General features: G+C 38.0%; 1 protein-coding gene across 4 annotated transcripts in view; it reads left to right on the top strand.

Moving 5' to 3' along the window:
• Positions 1–2,325: 2,325 nt before the first annotated feature.
• pitpnm3 (PITPNM family member 3) overlaps positions 2,326–24,807 on the top strand; it is a 117,028-nt gene continuing 94,546 nt past the window's right edge. For 3 of the 4 annotated variants that reach the window (XM_065281029.2, XM_065281031.2, XM_065281030.2), the window contains exons 1-2: positions 2,326–2,680; positions 20,929–21,024. In XM_065281029.2, the coding sequence (XP_065137101.1) occupies positions 2,656–2,680; positions 20,929–21,024 (121 nt within the window). In that variant the 5' untranslated portion in view covers positions 2,326–2,655. The remainder of the gene's footprint in view (positions 2,681–20,928; positions 21,025–24,807) is intronic. The other variant, XM_065281028.2, reaches the window with a different exon arrangement.

Raw genomic sequence — 24,807 nt, forward strand, 5'->3', positions numbered from 1 at the left:
CCCACCCACTTTTTCTCTAATTTAGCGCATTTGTCTGTTCACTTATCAAAGCGCTGTTAGTCCAAATCCATCCCACTAGAGCAGGGATCCCTAACCTTTGCTTTTTTTACACCGCGGACCCGTTTCAGCTTTTAAACATAATTCGCAGGGGTGAGTGGACGCTGAGGTGCTGTTCGAACATAGTGCTGAAAAACCTCCTTTGCCTAACGTTTTAAACAGAAATAAATGTCAAACAACCATGCATTAGGAAAATTAATAACTGCTTTATTTATAGTATATTTTCTATAGACGTGTAAAACCATATTATAGCGGATTATTTTACTTTCATTGTTTCACGAGTTTGCCTGCCCATTTAGTCTTAATAATTAACGGTAAACGAACTTAGCTTGGTGTTCTTAAAGGCAGCTCAAACCTTAGGTCGGACTCGAGCCCTAAGTTCAAGACACAGAAGAAAAAAAAGAGGAGATGATGAGGAGAGATGCCAGAAGAATTGCGTCTGTCGCGGAGGCACAGAGACTCCCGTTTTGCTTTTAATGATAATTAACACAGCACTAAATGTGGTTCCTTTCAAACGTTAAAAGTGTAGGCTACTTGTTAAAATATTATTACTGCTGTAAAATAGTTTATTTTGATTATGGTGCCACGATCGCTGGATAATTTTCAAGTTTTTTTTTACAGAAGCCTGCAATTACTTTTCATTTGCGAACGTCCTCACGTATTGTTATTATTTGCGAGGTACATTTGCAGAATTCATAAAGTCATACCTCTGTTTAATCGATTGTGTTTTAGAAGTACACATGCTCAAACTCTTATGACAGCATTGTTTCCCGACGGATACCATAAAATAAAGTGATCTCATTTTCAGAATCTCACATTAATATTTCTCTAAGAGAGAGAAAGAGAGATTGGGTATAACAAATAAAAAAGGTATACAAAAGTTGTATCAGTTTACCTTCATTCGTTTTTCTTACCTTTTATTTCCTCAAAATAAAAAATAAACATTGTAGCCTACTGTCAGCAGAGTAGAGAAAAAAAATGACACAGAAAGATAAATGAAACATGACATCTGTCATTATTTGCAAAATATTTAAAGGGCTATTACCAGAATTTCGACCGTAATAGGCTACTGTCTTTAATTTAATAAACGCAAATGTTCAGGCTAATTAAAAGGAAACATGAAAATGTCATCTATTGCAGTAAATGTATTTTTCGGGGGGGGGGGGGGGTGTTATGTGGGGACCCACCCACTTTTCATTTGCTTCCGACGCCCATGTGCAAAATGATGATTTTTACATCATTAAAAGAAGGAAGTGCAACACTGAAATCTGTATTTCTCCTTTCTCAGCGGCAACTGAGGAAATGATGCATGAAACATGACTGGGGTTCTAACTATACAGAACTTAATACAAATGGGTGAAGTGTCCCTTTAAAGACATAAACACGCTTAAAACACACCTTGAAGGAAAACACCGCAGTTTTTTCAATATTTTACTATGTTCTTACCTCAACTTAGATGAATTAATACATAGCCTATCCATTTTTTTCAATGCGTACACTTAATCTTTGTGCAGTGCGTCGTAAATGTGTTAGCATTGAGCCTAGCCCCATTCATTCCTTAGGATCCAAATAGGGATGAATTTAGAAGCCACCAATGTTTTCCCTATTTAAAGACTGACTATTTAAAGGCACAAAATAAAAAAGTGACGATTGTTTTAAGCCGATAAAAAATGAGAACTATATTGTATGGCAGAAGAGCACTTAGTTTGCAGCTCTTTTAAGTTGTGGTAAGAACATACAGTAGTTTAAAAAAAAATGGTTCCGTTTTCCTTTAGAGGCAATTACATTTGTTTTTTCATTTAATTGTCAGTTCATGTTATTAATAAGACTATGTACTACCTCTTGAATGAATAAAAAAGTACGCTGATAAATACTAGGGAAAACTATAGTTTCAATTTTAACCTGCAATTTTATGTTTCAAACCGAGAGGGCGATAACGAGGCAAAATGTACTTATTACAGCTTTATGTTTATATATGCCTATTAAATGTTAAGTCTATTAAGGCTACTATCTATTACCATCACAAAAAGCCGTAGTGTAGCTTTAGAACAAAAGACTTTTTATTTAACAGACGTCTAAAAAATAAGCTTACTACTTAATTTTCACCCGCCTTTCAGGAATTCTGCTATTTCCTTCAGTAATTATAAACCTAGTTGAAAATATAATGCACGTTGGAAAGGTTGTCCTTGCATGACGTAAATAAATAAATAAATAAATAACGTGTGATGGGTGTTCCGAAGAGACCGCATTAATGCGCGTGGCGTTTTCCAAGTTCATTTCAACGTTGTATCACAAGGGCTCGAGCAGAGCCACTGGAGGCAGTCGAGCATCAGACCTCGAGCTCAACAGGAGGAGAGAGGACAACGGCAAAGTCTGTGTGTTTACTTCAGCACAAGGATTCACCTAAGCGTTTATGGATACTTCCACACTGTCATGTCATTTTCACGGTATCGTTCGTCACGAGACACCCGTACGCTTTAAATCGCTGCTCGCGCGTCCAGCCTCCCCGCGCACAGACAAGGACGGAGAGAAGAGACGTGCACACTGTCCAAACTAATAACAAACACACACCAGACATTTAAAAGCGCATTGGACAGCATGTCTAAAGAGAGCAGAGGAAAAGGTAAGCGATATCTGCATGTTTCTTTGGAGATTGGATATGTTTGGGGTCGGAGACGGAGTCAGTCAGTTTGCTCCGTTCACTTTGCGCGTCAATCTGTTGGAATGCGTGTGATGGTCCACGGTCGTTTCTCACGGTATAGTTAAGTTTCCTACCTAGACAACGTGCCCTTTGATGCCCAAAAATCCTGTTTAGATAGACAGCATACTTGTTTCAAGCAACTCGTGCATTCTCTTCAGCCAGACAAGTTTTAACCACACTTCAGTTTATAAAGACTTCTTATTTTAAAGATGTTTATGGATACATGACGTAATATATTTTCTGTAGTGTCTTGTGTATATGTAATAATGTATTAATCTTGAATTAGTAGGAAAGTCACTTCATGTTTTGTTTATGTTTAATATGTTCCTTTTTGTTTCCTGTACATGTAATATATCATTTGTTTATATTAGAGTATAATGGGATAGGATTGTATGCTTGAGTCATAGTTTTAGACTTTGGTTGACCAGATCTTCGTTGTTTCCTGCTTTTATGAGGATTGAATGAAACTTAAAACTGGGAGGAACTTCAGATTCAGTCCAGACACGTCTATAATGCACGCTTCAAATGTAATTATGTCATTCATGTGTGAAGAGGACTACATTGCATAGTTTGCTTCTCATGATGCAAACCCTAAGGATTCTCACTAGTCAGCTCTCAATGTTATGTTCACATATTAGGTTGTGTATTTGTGGACTCAGGACTCACCTCACACAATCTACTTCATTGCATTATTTGAATGCATGATATATCCTCTTAGAGAGTGAAAGGGTTTCTTTGTGTGCATGCTTACGATCGATCTTGTCTGTATGTTTAAACCTTCTGTTGATCATTTTTACTGTGGGTTGTTAACATCTTCAGATCTCAGCATGTGGCATCTGAGTTCACACATACACATGCTGAATGTCTGAAATAATGAGTCTCTCTGATCTTTGTGTGACAGTTATGCGTTTTTATGTGAGTAGAGAACTTTCTATATGGTAGATGGGTGGCGGTAACAACTTGAGACAGTTTATTATCTCCCTTATGCATACATTTTATGTTTATTTTCAGATCAACTGAGAATTTCATTGTTGTGTAAGAAATGTTGGAAGTTGTTTTTTGTAGTGGTGATTGTGTAATCTAGTTTGTGTAGTAACTTTTTTCCAGAACACTATTGAGTTTCTTAGTCCCTGAGCTGGAACTGTTGGTGTTTTGCCAAGTATGCATGATTGCATCCCCAGTGGGTCATTAAAATGCGTCATACTGTATCAACATCACATCAAAGAGTTTGGTAATTTAGACAGACAGAAATTGACGTATCTACTTTACAACAGAATCACAAAGTTAATCAAAACTGCACATACTATAAACAAGCACAGTATGTTATTGGCTTTATTTATATGGAATATTCCAGGCATATTTATTGTATGAAAATTAGTACCCTAATGCAAAGCTCAATAGTAAATCAGTCAGTTACTTGACTGTTAATTATTTGTGTAGTACTTTAAAGTTCAGGAGGTTAAAATACACCCAGCCATTTCTTAGAAATACAAAAGGAAGAAGCCTTTTTGTGTCATCTCATGCATGTTCATACTGATTAAATCAAGAGTTCAGAAATACAAAACCCTCTGAACTGTTTTCTTATAAATTAGCAATTTTTCTCAGGCTCTTATGTTTAGGAACAATAATTTAAACTTAATGGCAATGAAAAGGGTATTAGTCAAAAATTGATGCCTTATTTTCACAAATGTCACTTTAGTCTTAATTTTATTTAACAAATTTTTACACTTGCCTTTTTGCCTCTTGTGCATTTAAACTTTTTGGCAAAATATCCACTTCTAAAAAGTCTCTATATTCACTGTACTTTCAGATTAAAGGTAAAGTGCTCAAAAATATCCGGTAAACCTCCTTTACCATGCAAAACCTTTGTAGCTCTTATGTGCACTTAGAGGACTTTGCTGAAAAAGCTGAATGTTGTGTTTAACGGATTCTGCAAAAAAAAGACATTTTTGAGTGGCCTGAGGCCGGGATTAAGCAGATTTAGGGGCAAACATATTTGATGAACGTATAATACATCCAAAAAGCATTCGGTCAATAACATTATCTAATTTTTGACCGAGGTTTAGGGGCTTTTGAGCTCTTCAAACAGGGTCCGAAATTAACTTTTTGGCTCACCTGCCACAGGGACTGGTAGATGAAAAAATCCACCAGAGAAGCATATTTTTTACCGGCCAGAATAATAAACAGCTTTTTTGTCACATGTACATTAATTTCATTTGCTGTATTCATGGTCACAAATGTTCTCAAGTTTCATCGTTTTTTTTCCGATGACAAATTAGTGGTTTCTGTTTTTATCTTAAGCATACTGGTGACACACCAAACAACTCATCACGACAGTGTCATCGAAACTTTATTATTTCCATCCCTCCATTTCTCACAAAACTTTGTTTTATTTAAATCATCCCCCTTTTCGTCTGTGAGTTTTCATTTCAAAGGTTGGCTCACTCCCAGTAAATGTTGCCACATATCAGCTAATATGCAGCAGATAGCTGCAGACCGCAAGTTACCTGCAGTACTAGCTAGCAACAGACTGTCTCTAGTGCGAGACTTGGAGCGTAGACTTTCTGTGGCTAGCTCACCTCGTCCCCAGATTAGTTACTGGCAAACACATTATATTGCATTAATATTTTGGTATGAAAATCACCTGGCAGTGTGGCGGGAAGCGTTTTGAATTTAGTCACCAAACGGAAAATCCACCCGCATTTGGCGGCTGGCGGGTGTTAATTTCGGACCCTGTCTTCAAATGTATACATGTACCTTCACTGTAAGTAACTTTGCATAAAAGTTGCATAAAATCTATGCATAAATGTAAAACGTAATTGTGCATCCTGAATTACAGCAGCCTTAGTTTGATTTGACCCCAAAACAGAATTAAAGTCTCTGTTTATTTCAAATGTTATTGACAGTTTTGGCATACACACTTTGTTTTGTAGTAATGGGACCATTAAATATTATGATGTCACAAAAGGTTAGGTTATGAATATTAAGTAGGTTGTTCATCAATATTCATGTCTTTTATTGCTTCAGTAACTGTAATTGAACAGACTTGCCTTAAAGGGCCTTGCAACAGAGGATGCACCAGAAAATTAAAGTGAACACCATCATGCCATGTTTGTCTCAAGTGTAGCTTTGCATGTTCTTGAAACTTCAAAGAGATGTGATTTCTCCCTGCACAAAATTCATTTCAGTGTGTGCTCAACCCATCTGCTTCGCCTTTCTCAAAAAATAGCGCTCCCAGGAAGCCGAGGTTACAAGGATGCAATGCATACTATTGTGAAATTTGGGAATGAATAGCAAGTCAGATTTTGCCAAAGGCTGGTGAATGTCTCAGTTTGATCAGTTTAAAACAGACCTTTATATGCAATAGAGCGAATAAGTAGATATTGTTTCATACAAGGAGCTGAATGTTGCACAGTGTGTTGCTCTCTATGCAAAAGTCGTGAGTCTGTTCTTCATTAATAAATATTTAGTGTTGGACACTCAGGAAGTGACCTTTTAGTGGCTGATAAGTAAGCAGCATTTGTGCGTTCTCGGACCTCAAGAAGCTTGTTTTCTTGGCTTCAGTTGAGGCGAGGATAAAAACAGGGAATACTGATTGTGTTGTTCACAGTAGCGAGATTGAATTGCAGGTTTGCTTGTTTTTTTGCCAAACCAATTAATGTCACCTCAGTCAAGATGTTTTTTTTTTTCATTGTGGAGCACATCTGTTGTACATTTAAATGAGAAATGTATTTTTTTCCATTTTGTTTATTCTGTTCAGTGATTTGTCTACATAGTTGGTTTGATTGAAGCTGTCATGACAACATTTCATTGCTAAGGCATTTTTTGGATGTCAAATGGAAAGACTCGGATGATCAAGCATTAGCTCATGGCAAACAGAGCGTTGGATTTACCATAGTTTTCATGTGTTTTTGTTTTTCGCCTTATTTTATTCCCAGAGAAATTATGTTCTATTTTTACCACCAAACCTTGTAATTCACCCACGGCATTTCGTGCTTTCTATTCCTCTTGAAAGCATTAACAGGCGGCTTGTGAGTCGTGCCACAAGACAAAGCAAATGATTAAAATGTAGCCTTACTCTGCATATAGACTTCAAGGCTGTTGTGCCTTGGTATGTGTTAGTGAATAGCTATTTCCTGAATGAGAGTAGAACCAAGTCTGCTTGTTAGGTCTAGATTGTTTGCAGCTCAAAAGGTCACAAGTTCGAACCCAAGAAACACACATATGAATAAAAAATGTACACTCACCTAAAGGATTATTAGGAACACCATACTAATACTGTGTTGGACCCCCTTTCGCCTTCAGAACTGCCTTAATTCTACATGGCATTGATTCAACAAGGTACTGAAAGCATTCCTTAGAAATTTTGGCCCATATTGATAGGATAGCATCTTGCAGTTGATGGGGTGCATATCCAGGGGACGAACCTCCAGTTCCACCACATCCCAAAGATGCTCTATTGGGTTGAGATCTGTTGACTGTGGGGCCATTTTAGTACAGTGAACTCATTGTCATGTTCAAGAAACCAATTTGAATTGATTCCAGCTTTTTGACATGGTGCATTATCCTGCTGGAAGTAGCCATCAGAGGATGGGTACATGGTGGTCATAAAGGGCTAGACATGGTCAGAAACAATGCTCAGGTAGGCCGTGGCATTTAAATGATGGGGCCTAAAGTGTGCCAAGAAAACATCCTCCACACCATTACACCACCAGCCTGTACAGTGGTAACAAGGCATTATCCAGTCTTCAACTATCCAATTTTGGTGAGCTTGTGCAAATTGTAGCCTCTTTTTCCTATTTGTAGTGGAGATGAGTGGGGTCCTCTGCTTTTGTAGTCCATCCGTCTCAAGGTTGTGCGTGTTATGGCTTCACAAATGCTTTGCTGCATACCTTGGTTGTAAAGAGTGGTTACTTCAGTCAAAGTTGCTCTTCTATCAGCTTGAATCAGTCGTCCCCATTCTCCTCTGACCTCTAGCATCAACAAGGCATTTTCGCCCACAGGACTGGATGTTTTTTCCCTTTTCACACCATTCTTTGTACACCCTAGAAATGGTTATGCGTAAAAATCCCAGTAACTGATTGGTTGATTAGATAATTGCATTAATAAGAAATTGAACAGGTGTTCCTAATAATCCTTAAGGTGAGTGTATACCTTAATGCACTGTAAGTTGCTTTTGATAAAAGCATCTGCCAAATGGATAGATGTTAATGGTTTAAAGGTTTGTGTTTTGTAATGGTTTTAGTGATTTTATGTGTTTAACTTGATTAACACTCTTCTTAATGGGGCATACTGGCATACACATTTCAAACTTAGATCTAGATCTACCTCCCGTTCCCGATTTAGTATTAGGTCCTTATGCGCTTCTGATCTGATGAGTTAATTCATGTTTGTTCCTTTGACTTAAAATGGTGTACCTGTAACTCGGCCGGTAGAGCATTGCATTTGCAACGCAATGTCATGGGTTCAACCCTATGAACACATACAGATAGTAGACATGTATAGATTGAATGCACTGTTATTCGATTTGGATGAAGTGTCTGCCAAATGCATAAATGCAAATGTAATCAATTTTGTTTAATTATAGACATCCAAATTATGTACTTATTGGGGTCCTCCAGAAACATGGATTACATTGTTTTGTTAAACAACTTATGCAAGTAATGAATATAAAAATGTTATGACATTTTGTCTAATATAAGCTCAACAGATATGAAATTAAATATGTGTATATTACACAGTGTGCGTGTTCTTCGTACTGAATGGTTGGATTGTAAAACCATTTGCACGTTTCTCTTAGTGTAAGATGACAGCATTTTAATCTCACTGTATCAACAGGTGGAAACCTCCTTGATATCTATCTATATCGTATTTTAACCAATTCAAGGTGTTGTTCCCATTCGTGACAGCACTCCCCAGACAAGCAATACAACATCATTATCTTACCTGTGCTCATGTAGCCTTAGGTGTATAAACTTGTTAGAATCCACCTGACACTCACTCCATTACAAATGAAACAATTCACTGCAGATATCAGATTCCCTTCATAATGATTGTGTACTAGCGAACTTCCACAATGATTTGGATAGAGCGCTGTGCTAAAAATAGCCGTGCACGAGAGGCAGCGACAGACTCGCTGCTACCCTGCGGTCCTGTGAGAGAGAGAATGACAGCCTTTCATGAACGTCTGTAATGATGCAGTTTGGCTCTCGTGTCTCGTCTGCGTTTGCAGACAATTCGGGATTTTGCTTTTTTATTGTTTTGATGCATTGAATATATCAGATGTAAGATCATTGCATTGGTCAGCCATCAGATGGTTAACATGCAATCTCACTGTAGTTCATCCAAGTTTAATTAATTTGTGTTCCCTGGGAATCAAAGCCATTACCTTGCATTTTCTAGCACCATGTTCTTTCAGTTGAGGAAAACAGTGTCTGCACATTCAGACAGACTGGATGTTGCGTCACATAGCATCCCATCAGAACCATGCTTTGAGACTGGTTGTCACATTACAAATTGACAAGCTTTAAAAATGCATCTTGAAACCTCTGCATTCTGTGCTGTTCGTAGCACTGTGTAGATTTCGAATGCAATACACGTGCATTATGTTAACTTTCTCTAATAAATGCATCTGATCAGGGTCATGTGAACCTGTGACCTCAATTATACAGGGCTTTTGAAAATGTGTGGTTTTGCACACCGTAGCTCATAAAGCATAATTGGCTGTTTTATCTACAGTAGGTGAGTTTATTTGTTGCTATAGACAGCTGCTTTATATAAGTCTGTGTTGTTAATATTTTAATTCAGATACATTTGCTGGCATACAAGGAGTATGAGCTGATGCCTTCAGTAAGTAACTTGTAAGCTGAATAGGTACAAATGTATTTAATTCCATTATTAAAGCTATCGTCTACGATTTCAAAGATTGTTCATTATTAATAACCTCGTTTATATGCTGGTTATGGTTCTACAGTAACATCCTAACAATATAAAGAGAAAAAAGAATTTAAAAAATCCATTCAGTCTATTGGGTGTATGGTAGCAGATAAGTTGACCAATGTAAACTGTCCGGCCGGACAGCTTACATTGGTTAACTGCTCTCATCCAATCCCTGCTACATTTGAAAATCCACCTCGTGCTCGCGTCTCCACCCCATCGCACACCACCCCGCCCCTCTCCTGCCTGCGACATGAAATTTGTGTCAGTGTATGGTAGCTAGCGAAGCAGCAACATAGATTAGATAGATTAGATTCACCTTTATTGTCACTGCACATGTAGGTACAAGGCAACGAAATGCAGTTAGCATCTAACCAGAAGTGCAATAAGCAGTAAGTACAGAATAAAGGTCTATAATATGCAAGTCTCTTACTGTGGGTGATGCGGAGTCGTAACTCATCCATTTTGTTCACCAGTGACCGCACATTAGCGAGGAAAATGCTGGGTAAAGAGAGCCGGAGCGGTGTTAGCTTTAGCTTGGCTCTTAGACCTCCGCGCTTCCCCCGCCTTTGTTTACGATCTCGACGCCGCCTGCGAGCACTTCCGCCCGGCCGGGTAGAGTGCGAAGCCTCGGTTGTTCTAGCGTTCTAGAGTCGAAGATTGGTGATAAAACTGCTGGTAAAGTCCTCACCGATACCCAAAAGCTCCTGTCGGGTGTATGATGTTAAAGCAAAGCTGTTCAGTACGAACAGACCCGAGATGAGCAGGAATAATACTGCAAAATTGCAAAAACTGGAGAGACGCTCCGCCATTGACTGTTGGAGGAAGCTTCTGGGAGATTTGGGGCTGAAAACCGACGCCGACACGGCAGACTTTTGTTGAACAGGTACGCATTTATTTATACTTTGTATTGTGTGAGTCTGACAACATGCTGTCGGTCGGCATCGGAATGTTAGCCGTTTAGCATCGCGTATCACGGGTCAAAATAATTATATTTATAAAGTCATTTCTTGAAGCTCAGGAGGGGAAACGTATGCCAAACGTTGTTGTGAAAGTAAATAACGTCAATTACAATCATAATTGTAATTGTACATTCCTTCAAGGCTTTATGTGTTTACTGCTCGGTAAATCTCTGTTCTGATGTTTACTACCAGTGATCACAGCTTGAATGAGTGACTTTGTTCAGGTGGTTTCCCGGGGGGAGGGATCAGGTAGCACAGAGGGGCGGGATGAGTTTTTTAAAACGTACTAACCGTCTCAGGCTTTCTCTACCGATTTTCAACATCGTACACTACAGCTTTAATTGAATTATTGAAAGGTAAGCGATCAATGTTGTGTGGGTGAGAGGAAAATGTTAGTTACTTATTGGTGTTGTGATGTATGTTGTTTAGGATTGTGGATTTTTAATTTTTTTGTTTGTTTGTCAGACAAATTTCTTCTAAAGGGCCGTTCACATTATAACAATAACTATTAAAAATATCGTTTTAAAAATCGTTTTATATTAAAGAAAATAGCGAGGTCACAACACAACTAAAACGATAAAGATACAATGAACGATATCGTTGGGATCACTTTCTGAGCGGTTTTTCCCACCTGACGTACGATAAACCATTGGCAGCCAATCAAATCTATTTGAACTTCAAGTGTAGGCGCACTTGAAATGACAGGTAAAGCGCATTGCTTAGGTTTAACATAAAATTACCTCAGATATCCAGCGCTGATGCAGTTGCTGTGAAATTGACTACGTAATGCTTTTTATTCTACTACATTAACTACGCCATAAGGAAAGAGATTACACAAACTATTATTCACTGTAGTTACGCAAAACGCAGCGTGTTGAGGACATCAGCAGGTTACCCGCTGTGTAAATGCAACACGAACAGCATATTTACATATTCAGTGACATGTAAACAATTGCAAAAGTTTTTAATACAAGAAATATGCAATGTTAAAGGCAAGCGATTTGCGAGAGGGCCGTTCGCATAAGCGAATTAGCATAAATGTATTGTTATCGTTCGGTGATGTGGACGCTAATATAGCTATCGTTATAGTTAATGTTATAATGTGAACGGCCGTTAAGGGAGACAATAAATAAGAAATACAAATACAAAAATAATTGTAATCTGGTTTTGACTATATGAAATTCAAATTTGCATAAAAATAATAATAATTTTAAGTTGAATTCTGATTTAGTTTTCTGTTCCTCTATAGTTACTGTGTGTGTCTTGATGTGGGATGCTGAAACAAACAAAGCATTGTTAAATGGAACCAAAAAGTGAACATTTCTTGCTTAATGCTATAAGCTGGGATATGTGAGAGTATTAAATTCAATTTAACTTATAGAGCACTTTTCGCAATTGTTTAATTGTTTCAAAGCAGCTGTACATTAACAAAAGCAGGAGAAAACAGAGAAATCGGTGGACAACATAAAAAGCAGAATACAGTGGCTAAGATTAAACCATACTTGCGAGAGTAGTAATGATGAAAGGTATAGAAGAGAATAGGGCTGTAACGATATATTGCGTATCCCATTAAAAAGACCTGTCTAAATCCGATTCTGCATCGCAAGGCTGCGATTCTGTGTTTCATGCACAGCTTTTGCGTGTACTATGGCATTTTGGTCAGTTAGAAGTCCTTATCAATCTAAAATCATTATGAGTCGAGTCGTTCATAACGTGCATTTGAAAATCCAACACTCGTTAAACAAAATCATTCAAAACATTCTTTACTATCATGAAAATACCTGACACAATCTGAAGAATGGCGATATAAATATTCCTGCAGACATTTCCTGGAATAGTGTTTGTAATGGTTCTTCTTCTGTGGCACAATTGGAGTTTCTGCACGAGAGCGCCCTCTGGCTTTTGGATGTGGTGGCATTTCACCGTAATTCATTCAAATTCATTCATCAAATGCATAAAACATCGTTAAATCGTTACAGCCCTAGAAGAGAGTTCTAAAAAACCCATGGCTTTTTAGTCAGGAGGAAAAAGTCCTAGGAAGGAAAAAACGTGTATCTGTGACCCTGTCTCTGAAATTAACTCTCCAGATTAAGGGTTGATCACACAGAACACGTTTATTGCAGTGGCAAGTGCCTTTTTTTGAATGATTTTCTATAGGCAGTGAGTGTTATGTGCGCCAAACGGCTTGCATTTTGACTGCCTCCAGCACCACACGTTTTTACAACAGCGCTCAAGCGGAAAAGCGGCCAACATCATATGCGTTTTTTCCATTGTCCAATCGAATGAGGGCAGAGGCGGGCCTTTTCGTTGTGGTGACAGAAGTTTACAGGTGTTTGGAACATGCAGACTGCAGTCACTCTCTCCTGCGTGTTTGTGCACCTCTCGCCCTCAAACAAGGTCAGAGCAAGTGCCCTCTTGTTAAAGTTTCTGCTAATATGACAGGTACAGTAACAGCAAAAGAGCGCTCACGCTTCAATATTTTATTGACAGGACAGCTGCCTCAGTGGTTGCCTAGTAATATAAAAAGCCGCGCCACACTGCTCTTTTTTTTAAAGTGACCAAAAATAAAGACAGTGTGGTGCGCCATGAGTTTCCATGTGTTTAAAATGCATTTGGTGTTATTGGCCCCTAAGGAGTCATGTACACCAAGGCGTTTATGCCTGTGGCTGACGTATGTTTTGAATTGTCTGCTGTTCATAGTTGAAAATTTTTCAACTTTAGGTAAAAATGCTCAGTTAGTCAATGTTACTTTTGACACTTTTAACCATTGCATCATTCAACGATTAATAAACGAAACCGAAATATTATAGCAACCAAAGTGCTTAGCTGAAAAAATGCTAGCAAGCGCCCACAGTTTGGGGCCGGCCTGGCGTTTTAGACACATTTAAAGCAGTGTATATGCCAATATTTGAGATGAGGAGCTTCAAAGTTTAATTTTCAATCAATGATTTTACTGAAATGTCAATCTTTGACATGGCCTTAGTCAATATCTAAGTACAATTTGGACGGGGTTAGTTTTACATAGGGAGTTGGGGTAAAGCTATTTTTATCAGAGCTTCTCAGCAATTTTAATCCTGTCCGAATGCTTCATGTCAGTAATCATACAGACAATGTCAGTAAAGATTATGGCGACTTTTACCTTCTGTAAAAGGTCCAGAGAAATTACATCAGGTAACACTAATCCCGTGCGAATACACCACCTGTAAATATACACGTAAATTCGGTCATTTCCAGTAATTTTGTGCAGTTTTTAGAAATATAGACGCGCTTAAAGAAGGATTTACTTGCGTTCTAGGCGGTGGAACAAGTCAAAGATAAGTCAGTTACTGCATACCACGACACAGACTTAACAAATAAAGGTCAAAATCACTTTTTAAGAGTCACCGAACAGTTTCTGAAACTGACGTTCATCCCAAACCGAAATTAAATAGTGTTTCCTCTCTGGTCCCATTTCGGGTTTTTCTCGTCAGCGTCATGTTGCGTGTTTCCACATGTGAAATCAGGAAGCAACATATAATGTGCATGTAACGTTTTAGGGACATGGTGTGTAATTGAGTTACCCCTCCCACTTCTGAATGTTTTATTGATATTTCTAATCCCGTGCGAATTGATGGTTAATATTACAGACGTCCTGTGGTAAAATTACATTACTCCATTTACCCCCGTAAATCTAATCCCTTCCATATAGGGCTAAAGTATTCTTTACATTAGGAAGGGTGATTTTATGTAGAAAATAATGAAAATAAATGACTTCATATCTGGCTTTTCACAGGCAGGGTCACATTTTAACATTGCAAAGATGATGCACTACACCTTTTAACAGTGTAGAATCTATGATGTGATGATAACAGAATAAGTCATGGTTGATCATACTTAACAAAGGGCTTTGATTTCCTCAGAGATATAGTTGCTTTCAGAGCTGTGTGCAGATGTGCTTGGTTGAACAGCCTTTTAAAACCGATCAGAGCTCGCAAGCAAGATAGTAACACTGTCTCATTAACTGAGCATCTCATAACACATTTGCGTCAGCCTTTGCTTTTTTAGGCGCAATTAACGTCCGGCTTTCTGCGCTTATGCATTTTGCAGCATCACTCACTTTAGTTGCGCTTTGACTAAAGTGAGGACATGCAGCAAAGTGGCTCTGTTCCTACACTGCAGCTTTACTCTCTTGATGCTGTGACCCTGCATGAGGTGATTCGCCCACTGCAGTTTCCCCTCCTGCAGTGAGTTTGCACTTATCTTTGCACCCTTTGTGTCGCAGTATGCCATATTTCATTGACAGCATGTATTGCAATGTTTTTGGTGAATTAATGATGCAGTTTTTAATGAATTCTGATGTGCTTAAAGCCTTTCATCTTTTGGCAGATACTGTGTACAGTTTGTGGTGCCAATTAAAACTAACCTAATGTTAAAACAAAAACTACAGTACATAATAGAGATTAAAATCTTATGGTAAATGGTAAATGGGTTTGTCTGACAGTGTGTCACAGGTCTGCTTAGCAATGGCAAGTTAGTGTTTTTTGCAAACATATGTGTTGTTTCACAGCATGTGCCCCAGCATGTCAAGCTGCCAAATGGACGTGTTTAGTAGATGCACTGTACATATGCTGCTGGATTAAATGCATGCATGCATGCATATTTTGGTAATGCGTTGAGGGAAGATAATATTCGAGTGAGACGAGTAATTTTGTGCAATCACAAATTGAAGGCTGATTGCTCTCTTCTTTCGAAAGGTAGACCTTAGTCCAAGGGTTGATTGTTCAAGTGTGAGTTAGAAAGACATTTGTCTTTGACAGTGTCAGATCCAGATTTTACTTATAACTCAATTTCTAACTTTGTCTATAGAGTGAGTGGTGGGTGGTATGCAGTAGTTAAATAAACTAATCACTTTGTTGACAAGGCACATTCTTCTAGAGAAAGCAAAGCATGATGTAGAAATAGAAATTTAAAAAAAAATGATCACAATGTACTTCATTTCATTTATTATAAAACGTCGGTGTCTATTGTCATTTCAGCTGCCTGTACACAGCAAACAAAACAGCGTTCCACTAGGACCATGGGGCTACAAAAAAACAAACTCTCCATACTGTACATAATTGTAAATATTACTGTAATGTAGTGTTGCGCCGCAGCGCGATATGCTCAATAGTAAGATCGTCCTATCGCCAGCCTGTAAGATCACAGATACACTATAGTATTGAGGGGCGGAGCAATGGTTTACTCATTTATTTATTTGTTAATTTTTACTCATTACTGACAAGCCACTTTATTGGTGGACAAAAAAGAAAGCTGATAAAGCTGATTTACTCTAAGGGCAGCTGGCACCAATGTCACGACCGCAACCTTAAACTTGATGCCTTTAATCTGAGTGTGTCATTGATGCCCAGGCGCTCCAAAATTTCCTGTGTGCCAGGAAGCAGTAACAACTCCAGCAGCCATATCACCCTGTAGCACTGTAAACCCGGATAAGTTCTACTAACTCAAAAAATTTGAGGCAACTGATTGCCCCTATTTTTCTAAGTTTGCTAACTTAAAAGTTTTGAGTACTGACAACTTCAATTCAAATAAAAAAAATTATTTATCTAAACTTAGATAAAGGCTTATATAAATTAAACCCCAGCACGCCTACCAACCTCTTTAGTGCAAGGAAATGTCAGAGCATTGCGTATTACAAGCTCAAGTGCGAAGAAGAGTCCGAGTCATGCGTATTACAAGTTCAGGTGCAAGAAGGAGTCCATGCCATGCGTTCAGGTGCGAGCAAGAGTCCAAGATGTGCACATTACAAGTTCAGGTGCGAGAAGGAGTCTGCACTGTGCACATTACAAGCTCTCTCGCGCAAAGAGAAGCCCACAAGCCCTCTCATGCGAGGAAAAGCACCCAATACGCATGTTACTGTGAAACTATGATGATAATAATAATAATTTAAATAACTTTAATGGGCAACTATTCTCATGAAGGGCCGCTATCACCCATATGTCTCAATATTGTATGAGCATCGGGCTATCTTTACGAGCTTAAGTAAAACACGCACATTAAGAATCAATTCAGGGATTTCCGAATCAATATTGTTTTGTTAAATTAAAGATGAATTAAAATTAGAGAATCAATAACTTTTACCCAGCCCTGAAGCTTACCATATACCTTTTGTGTACTTGCTCAATAACTGTTTTTTTAACAACAAAACTTACAGTGCATTACAAGGTATAAATTTTTTATTAGCATGTGTGATCCCTGGATTCAAACACATAATCTGTTGCTACTTCTGAGCTATAGGAGCACTTAAGTTTGCTTTCTGAAATTCATATGTAGATGAGTGATTCATACCAACCCCACCATTTCTATTACAGAATTGTCAACAAGTGTGTTTTTATTTTTTAAGGACATGCACAAAAGCCTTAAACCATTGCTGCAGTGGGAACCTCCTTGTGTCAAAGTGGCCTTTATCTCAGCACTCTCCTCCAGGATGGATTTAACATTGATACTAATAAGCAAATTAGTGAAGTGGTGTAGAAGATGTTTATGTATTTGGATGACAGGTTGGGGCTGAAGAGAGGAACAGGAATTACCTGAAGTTTGGGTTAAAATGATGGGGAAGAAGGGCAAGGGAGGGACGGTGAGATATAGAGATTACAGAAGAAGAATAGAGAGATTGCTGAAGGAAAGCGGCTCTATCTAGAAAAGATTATGTTTTTGATTAAGAGCCAGTCTCTGTGAGTCGTGTCATGAGTGCTTTGGAGAAAATGGCATTTTTGTACTGTGCTGCCTCCCTGGAGAGGGGACATATCACACCTCCAAATCGACCCTAATGACAGTCCCTACCATAGCGCTCATAATAATTTAAATCACATCTAAGAATTCGAAACATGGCTTTTTTTTACAGCTCATGGGTGCGTGTCCTTCAAATATCTACTTGATTGAAGTTGCGTAATAGTCCCCTGTATTGCTGTAGGTTCGACTATGAGCACTCTTTTGAAATCTAAAATGACAAATGGAACATATGAATGCATGTTAAGTGCCTACAATGAGACTGCGGGTTTGTAAAGTGTGGTTCAAGTATTTGCTTCTGTGTTCACTTACCCGTGTTTATCATAGCCGTGCACTGGTAATGGCAGGCAAAGAAAGCTCTCACATACTGCATGTTTCTGGTCAAATGACACCACAATGGTTTGGTTTAAGTTGAATTTTAGCGTTAAGTCAAACCTCAAGAGCTCAAAGTGACCACTTTCCTTTCAGTATGCATTAAATTTCAGCAATTAAATGGAAAGGAGGACACACGTTAGCCTGACATTGAGGGCGTCGTCCAAGTGGTTGGTTCATTTGCTTTTAGGAAGCAGAAAATGTGTTATGGGATGTATCATTCACGAGACGGTGCCAATTTCATGGCTGAAGTTGATTGATTGTGTTCCTGTTTTAGTACACAAGCATCACCTGCACGGGTTGCCAGATTCCAGCCAGCCAAACAATGCCAACCGTAATAAATCTGTCTCAGTTTGGCTCTGCAGTGATTTAGAATATTACTTTGATTATTGCTTGCATTACCATGGCCCCTTCTGGTGGTTAAAGCTATTCATGGTTGCTGTGTTTTATTCCTCAGCCCAAAATGGAAACATTTCCCTCTTTCATTCTTCATAGGTGAATTATGGAAGAATGCGATTAGATATGTGAAGCGGGGAGCGTTGAATAGGCTCAATTAGAGGTGCTTTAGTACCGGAGCATATATCCATCCTCTACTATAAACAGGCCTCCCTGGACTCCCACATTTACTCTAATCTAAATCACTTTTTTATCTCCTTTGTGTATCTATTTACCTAAAGCTTTAAAAGCCATTTTTCAGTGTTTAGACTGCATTAATGACACAGTCTCCCCTGCCCTCCTGGATCCCAAAGGAAAAGCATTTACAACAAAATACAGTATGTGTTAATTCATTTAAATAAATTCGCTTATCTACAGTAAGATGATTGAGTTGATAAACCTAATTTTATTTGTTATACCGTTATGAGCATAAAGTGTATCTTAAAGGGACACTCCACATTTTGAAAATAGGCTCATTTTCCAGCTCCCCTAGAGTTAAACATTTGATTCTTACTGTTTGAGATTCAGCTGATCTTCAGGTCTGGCGCTAGCACTTTTAGCATAGCTTAGCACAATCCATTGAATCTGATTAGACCATTAGCATCGCGCTAAAATTAACCAAAGAGTTTCGATATTTTCCTATTTAAAACTTGACTTTTCTGTAGTTACATCGTGTACTAAGACCAATGGAAAATTAAAAGTTGCGAGTTTCTAAGCGGATATGTCTTGAAACTATACTCTCATTCTGGCGTAATAATCAAGGACTTTGCTGCCGTACCATGGCTGCAGGAGACGCAGTGATATTACAGAGCATTGAAAATAGTCCCCTTAGTAACTTTCAATGGCAGAGGACTATTTTCGGGCAGTGCGTAAGATCATTGCGCCTCCTGCAGCCATGTTACAGCAGCAAAATCCTTGATTATTACGCCAGAATGAGAGTATAGTTCCTAACCATATCTGCCCAGAAAATCGCAACTTTTAATTTTCCGTCGGTCTTAACACGATGTAACTACAGAAGAGTCAAGTTTTAAATAGGGAAAAATATCGAAACTCTTTGGTTATTTTTTATGCGCAATGGTAATGGACTAATCAGATTCAATGGATTATGCTAAGCTATGCTTAAAGGAGAGTCTTAAAGCAGAAAAGCAATAATTGTTCTAAGCTTATACTTCCGTCTTTAGGCTCCGACATTAATTATTCACTAAAAAACATATCTCATATCTGAGATTATATGGTGACTTATCAATGTCGACATTGGAAAGTGCTGTTGTCTCTGTAAGGTCCGGACAAAAGCCATGGGAGCGAAAATGGATTGCTGTTGATTCAGCTGTCAAACACGTTGTGATTTTAATAGAAAACTCTGAAGGTTGAGATACTCATCTCCATTGGGCACATTAATAGTGTCAACTTCTGACCTGCTGGCTTTGTGGGAAAGATGAAAAGCTCATTAAATCCTACATGATGGTGATGCAGGGTTGAGCAGCCAAAGAGCCGGAGGGGCAGAATGAAAACAGTGGAGGCGCACTGATCCCCTGTAATGGAAGGTGAGACCTCATTGTTTCAACAGGCTGAGCGGGACCGTGTGGAGGTCCAAGCACAAAACAGCAGGGAGAAGAGTAATTGACAGCTTAGGTGGCACATTTTAAGATGCAATTGCTCACAGTAATCGTAACAGAATTACCAAAATAAATGCATTGTGGTTGCATTGGAATCTTTGTTTAAATGCTATATTTGAAGATGGAAGATTGAAATTAAATATTTAAAAGTATTACAGTTGGAGTACTTTGTTAGCATAAAAATGTTTTTTGGTTTAGTGCTTGTTTGATTTTTAAGCCATATGAATTCATTTATTGGTTGCTGAGCCTGGTTGAATGAATAAATGGCTTTTATTGTTTATAACGGGAATTAATTTAATGCTTTGAGTAGAGAGGCAATTGGCTGAGCTGCCTGAGCTGTAAATGTCAAAAATCTCTCTCGCTATATGTTCACTTACGCTGTTGCAGATCCGTAATTATTAAATCATAAACCACTTAATATAATTGGAAGCGGATAACTTTTGTTTGACTTGCGCTGATTGGTAATTTGTGTTATTGCTTGGATTAGAAAGTTATTAACTTCATATTGGATCCGCCCAGGGCCACAGTGATCATTGCAATGTGTCTTTACATTGGTCCTTAAAATGCTTGCGGCGCAAATCATTGGTTGGAAATAATTCAGTGGAAAAGATTTTATGCCTTTTGTATAAATGAGTTGTGCAGAAATGTAAGGAAATACTATAGCTGTTATAATAACACCAGCGAATGGGAATTTGTGTTGCTTGAGGGACCTTGAAATATTGCCTTTAAGCAACTGAATGACATTGACGTTTGATGACTGCCAGTCACATCTGTCATTACTCTCTATTCACTGTGAAGAAAAGAGCAAGAAAAGAATTTATGCAAAACATTAAAATTGGTCAAGTGTGTCTAATCCATTTTTCCTTAGGTTTGAACAACATCCTTTATTCTTACTCTTTGATTGCCATTCTTAATTAAAACACATGCTATCAATGAATTCCTTGGTAGTCAATTCTGTATGATGATATGAAGTAATGCTGTCATCATGCATGTCTAACTCATTAGTCCTACATCCTTCGGTAATTGCATGCGATGCTCGTGACCTTTGGATTGATCATATCTTTTTTATCTTTTCCCCGTCTAGGGACCCTACGCAAGCACAGCGCTTCTCACTGGCGCATGCAGAACATTGCCCAGGAATCTGTTGACAGCTCAGATGATGAGTTTTTTGATGCCCGAGGTAAGTGTCACTTATTTCCCACCCTTGTAATAACCTGATGGTTTCAGCATCTGGGTCCGACTGTTTGCCATTTTCTCTTCCTTTCTCTCTCTCTCTCTCTGTGTCATCGACTGATGTAAATGACAGATGCTGCACACCATTATGGAAGTATGCCTGAAGGAATAGTTCACTCAAATAAGAAAATCATCTCAAAATATACTCACCCTCATGCCATTGCAAATGCATATGACTTTGTTTCTTAGCTTAGATTCAAACGTATAATTTTATATTAATATATCATCATATTATTATCTTATATATGAGAGCCAACATAACGAGACATGCAAGATCCAATGAAATTCGTTATTATCAATGCGCCACCTTGTTAAACAACACGGTTTTGCAAGTCAATTCAACCTACTGTTTTAAGTTTTGACTTGTAATAAGTAAATTCTAAAATTGTTTAACTTAATTAGTTAAGTTTAAGTAACATAAAAATATATGTAGATTTGACATCATTTTTATAGCGTACTATGCTGATCTGTATGGTTCCATGGATATGTGACATATCATTCGCTTAATAAGCTCAAAAGATTCATTATTTTCTATCACAAACATATCGTTTTGCTTTAGAAGACATATACGTATATTAACCCAAGGAAGTCATTTGGATTACTTTAATGATGGGCTTAGTGAAGCTCCAAAAAGCACATCCATCCATCTAAGAAGATAACATGACAACATTGTAATAAGAAGTTATTTGTTTTTGTTCAACTGAAGAAACAAAGTCATATACTAAGATTACGTAAGTGTGAGAATTTTCATATTTGGGTGAACTACTACTTTTAAAAGTTTGCACTTAAAACAGTTCTGACCTTGCACAGAAAAAACTTGCAGGTCTTTTTTTATTAAATAAAAAGCAAATCCTAAATTGTGGCTTTCTGCTGTTGTGGATTGTTCTGGTGTCACATGATTGCTGTTATGATTGAACAATGTAGACACATCTGTCCTTCAAACAACTGTGAAGTAGCGAGCCTTGATTGCTAATGTTAGACCACTAATACGCTGTTGTTTGTAGAGAGAGTGACTAAATAACAGGCCTTTCCCATTGGAATGATGAAAACTGGCAGCCATATGTGCTTGTCTCTGAACCAGCAAAGCGAGGAAGTCTTGTACACTAAATAGGTTTGCCTTTTTTAAATGTCAGCATTACTGAAAATCTCTGATCAAAATGAACCTGGCTTTAGTTTAATATTCTCCAGCTTTCCCATTTCCCATCTCCTGCAGTTGTAGAATAGGTAGCTTACTTTGGTGTTCATGTACACACTGTGAAAATTATTTTATATCAGCATATATTTTTATGTTACTATAAAATAAAGTTATGTCAACTGATCACAAGTCAAAGTAGGTTGAATTTACTATGCTGCATTTTTTTACTGTGCACCTTTTGGGCATTGAACCGACAAGTTTTAACTTATGAGATCTGTAATCACCTGGCTACTGGCTACTGCCCCACCTAAGCAAAATAGTTACTGTTTTTTCCCAAAACAACCTGGTCATAGTCATAGAATGACATTCATACTGTAAAAAAAATGGTTCACTAAAATTTTTAGGCTTAAACAACTTGACTTAAACAAGTAATTTCAACTTTCTTGAGTATGGAGAAGGTATAAATAAAAACAAAAATAATAAAGAAGAAGAACTTTATCGTCACTGTACATGTACAATGAAGAAGGTGCCTTCTTGATATTTGCAAATTATTGACCTAATATATATAAGGCCTAGTCCTGGATTAACCTAAACCCTTTCTGGGAAACCACCCCAATATGTTTATAAAACACAGTACGCAGAGGACCCATATTACAGGATAATAAATGTGCATGGATGTAAATGTGTTTGTGCGCTTGCATGCATTGCATACATTATGTGTGCGAAAATGAAACATTGTGCAATAGGCTTTATGCCCAGCTGCACTACCAGCTCCTTGTTTCCTGTCTTCCATTATTGGACAAACTGAGTAACTCAGGTGTGTCTGATTATTGTTGTTGTGACTACTGAGGTCAGGCACAGCTGGATTAATCAGTTTGTCCAATAATGGCAGACAGGAAACAAGGAGCTGGCTGAAGTGCAGGAAGTAGTGCAGCTGGGCATAAAGCCTATTAAGAAGAAAGTGGCAAGTAGTGTAGGTAATGCTGAGGTAGTGTAGGTCAGTGGCTCTCAAGCTTTTTCGGCATGCGGCCCCCTTGTATATGGTGCATCCCTTTGCGCCCCTCCAAAAAAACATTAAACATTTTAAAACTTAAACTTTTTATTAAACAAAACATAAGAAATTATGCAAGTTATTGTTGGTGTTTAGTAGCCTTATTTTTCTGAGGTTTAAGTACACAGAATTTATGATTTATTCATGTATTTTATAAAATGTCATTAAACCATTCCACAGCCCCCAGTTTGAAAATCACTGGTGTAGGTAAATGTCTTGACCTTGATAAATAACATTTTACTTAATTAAATATATTGCACAGCAAGGTACCTTCACTAAGGGCCATTATGTGAAAATTGATTGAGGTCAATGGGTCGATGGGCTTAAGTTATTACAACTTTATTTTTATAATTTATAGCAACTTCTAACAAGTCAAAAAAGTTTAAATTAATTCAATTTGTTTGATTAAACATTAAAGTGCATTAAGTGCAAGGATTTTTTTACAGGCAGGGTTAGGATTTGGTTTAGGATTGGGCTTCAACTATCAACCATTCTTACCGACCAGTCATTTCTTTGATTCTGTGTCATTTCTTCGAATTGACAGTCCTTCCAGAAAGCAGGGAGTTTTTTTGTGATAGTTGCAGGCAAAAATCCTTGATCTTACGGCACGTTTAAAAAAAAAGCGATGTAATGCGTGATATTTATGCAATTTTATGCAATGAAATTTTGGGAACTTGGAAAAACTGCGGGAACTTGCAAAAACTGTCACATAATCACGTCACTTCATGTTTTCATGGAAACAGGGGACATGTCTGCGCTTGTTTGAAATGCTACATTTTCAACTGTCTGCTTAGATATTTGTGATTTTTGCTACGAAAATGCGGGGATTATGAAACCATGCAAGCCGCGCATATTTTGCACATGGAAATCTGCAATTTGTGCTGTGAAAGTGCGCCTTTTTGAAAAAATGCATCCCCCGCATAAATATGCAGCTTTGGCTGATTATGAAAATTATTTCTTAATGTCTAGTGACATATCAGGGCCATTTTATGATTAATTGATATACATTTCTTACATACTGTTCCTTTAAGATTAAGGTTCCACTGTTTTAAAAAAAGAGAGCACATTACTTTCTGTTTTATTTCCAACCATCACATTCTAATAATGAAAGTGTGCTCGGGCCCGGATCCAAAAAAAATGTGAGTGCAAGCCTGTGGGGCGCGGCTTGGGCGCTGTTCAAGGCAACCGTGCCGAAAGTGAGTGTGCCCTTGGTTGGTTAGTAGTAAAGAGATGTTTGGACAAAGTTTGTTTGATGTGGTATGTTGTTCCAGGACCAACAAAAAATGTTTATTTAGGATTATTTATTGCTTGGCAATGAATTCTAACCACTTAAAATGTTTTAATTGTGAAAATAGTACACACAAATGTGTAGTTAGTACTGGTGGTTTATTATTCAGTTATGTGTGCTGTGTTGCTGCAGAAGGGATTCTCAGCTAACATTCGGTCAGTGTGATTAAGGCAAGTGATTCTCTATTAGAGGTGTCACTATCACATCCTCTCAAGTCTCGCACAAATGCACAGTCATGCTTTGAATCACAGAAGTG

This window comes from Paramisgurnus dabryanus, chromosome 8 (assembly GCF_030506205.2).
Source record: "Paramisgurnus dabryanus chromosome 8, PD_genome_1.1, whole genome shotgun sequence".
NCBI lineage: Eukaryota > Metazoa > Chordata > Actinopteri > Cypriniformes > Cobitidae > Paramisgurnus > Paramisgurnus dabryanus.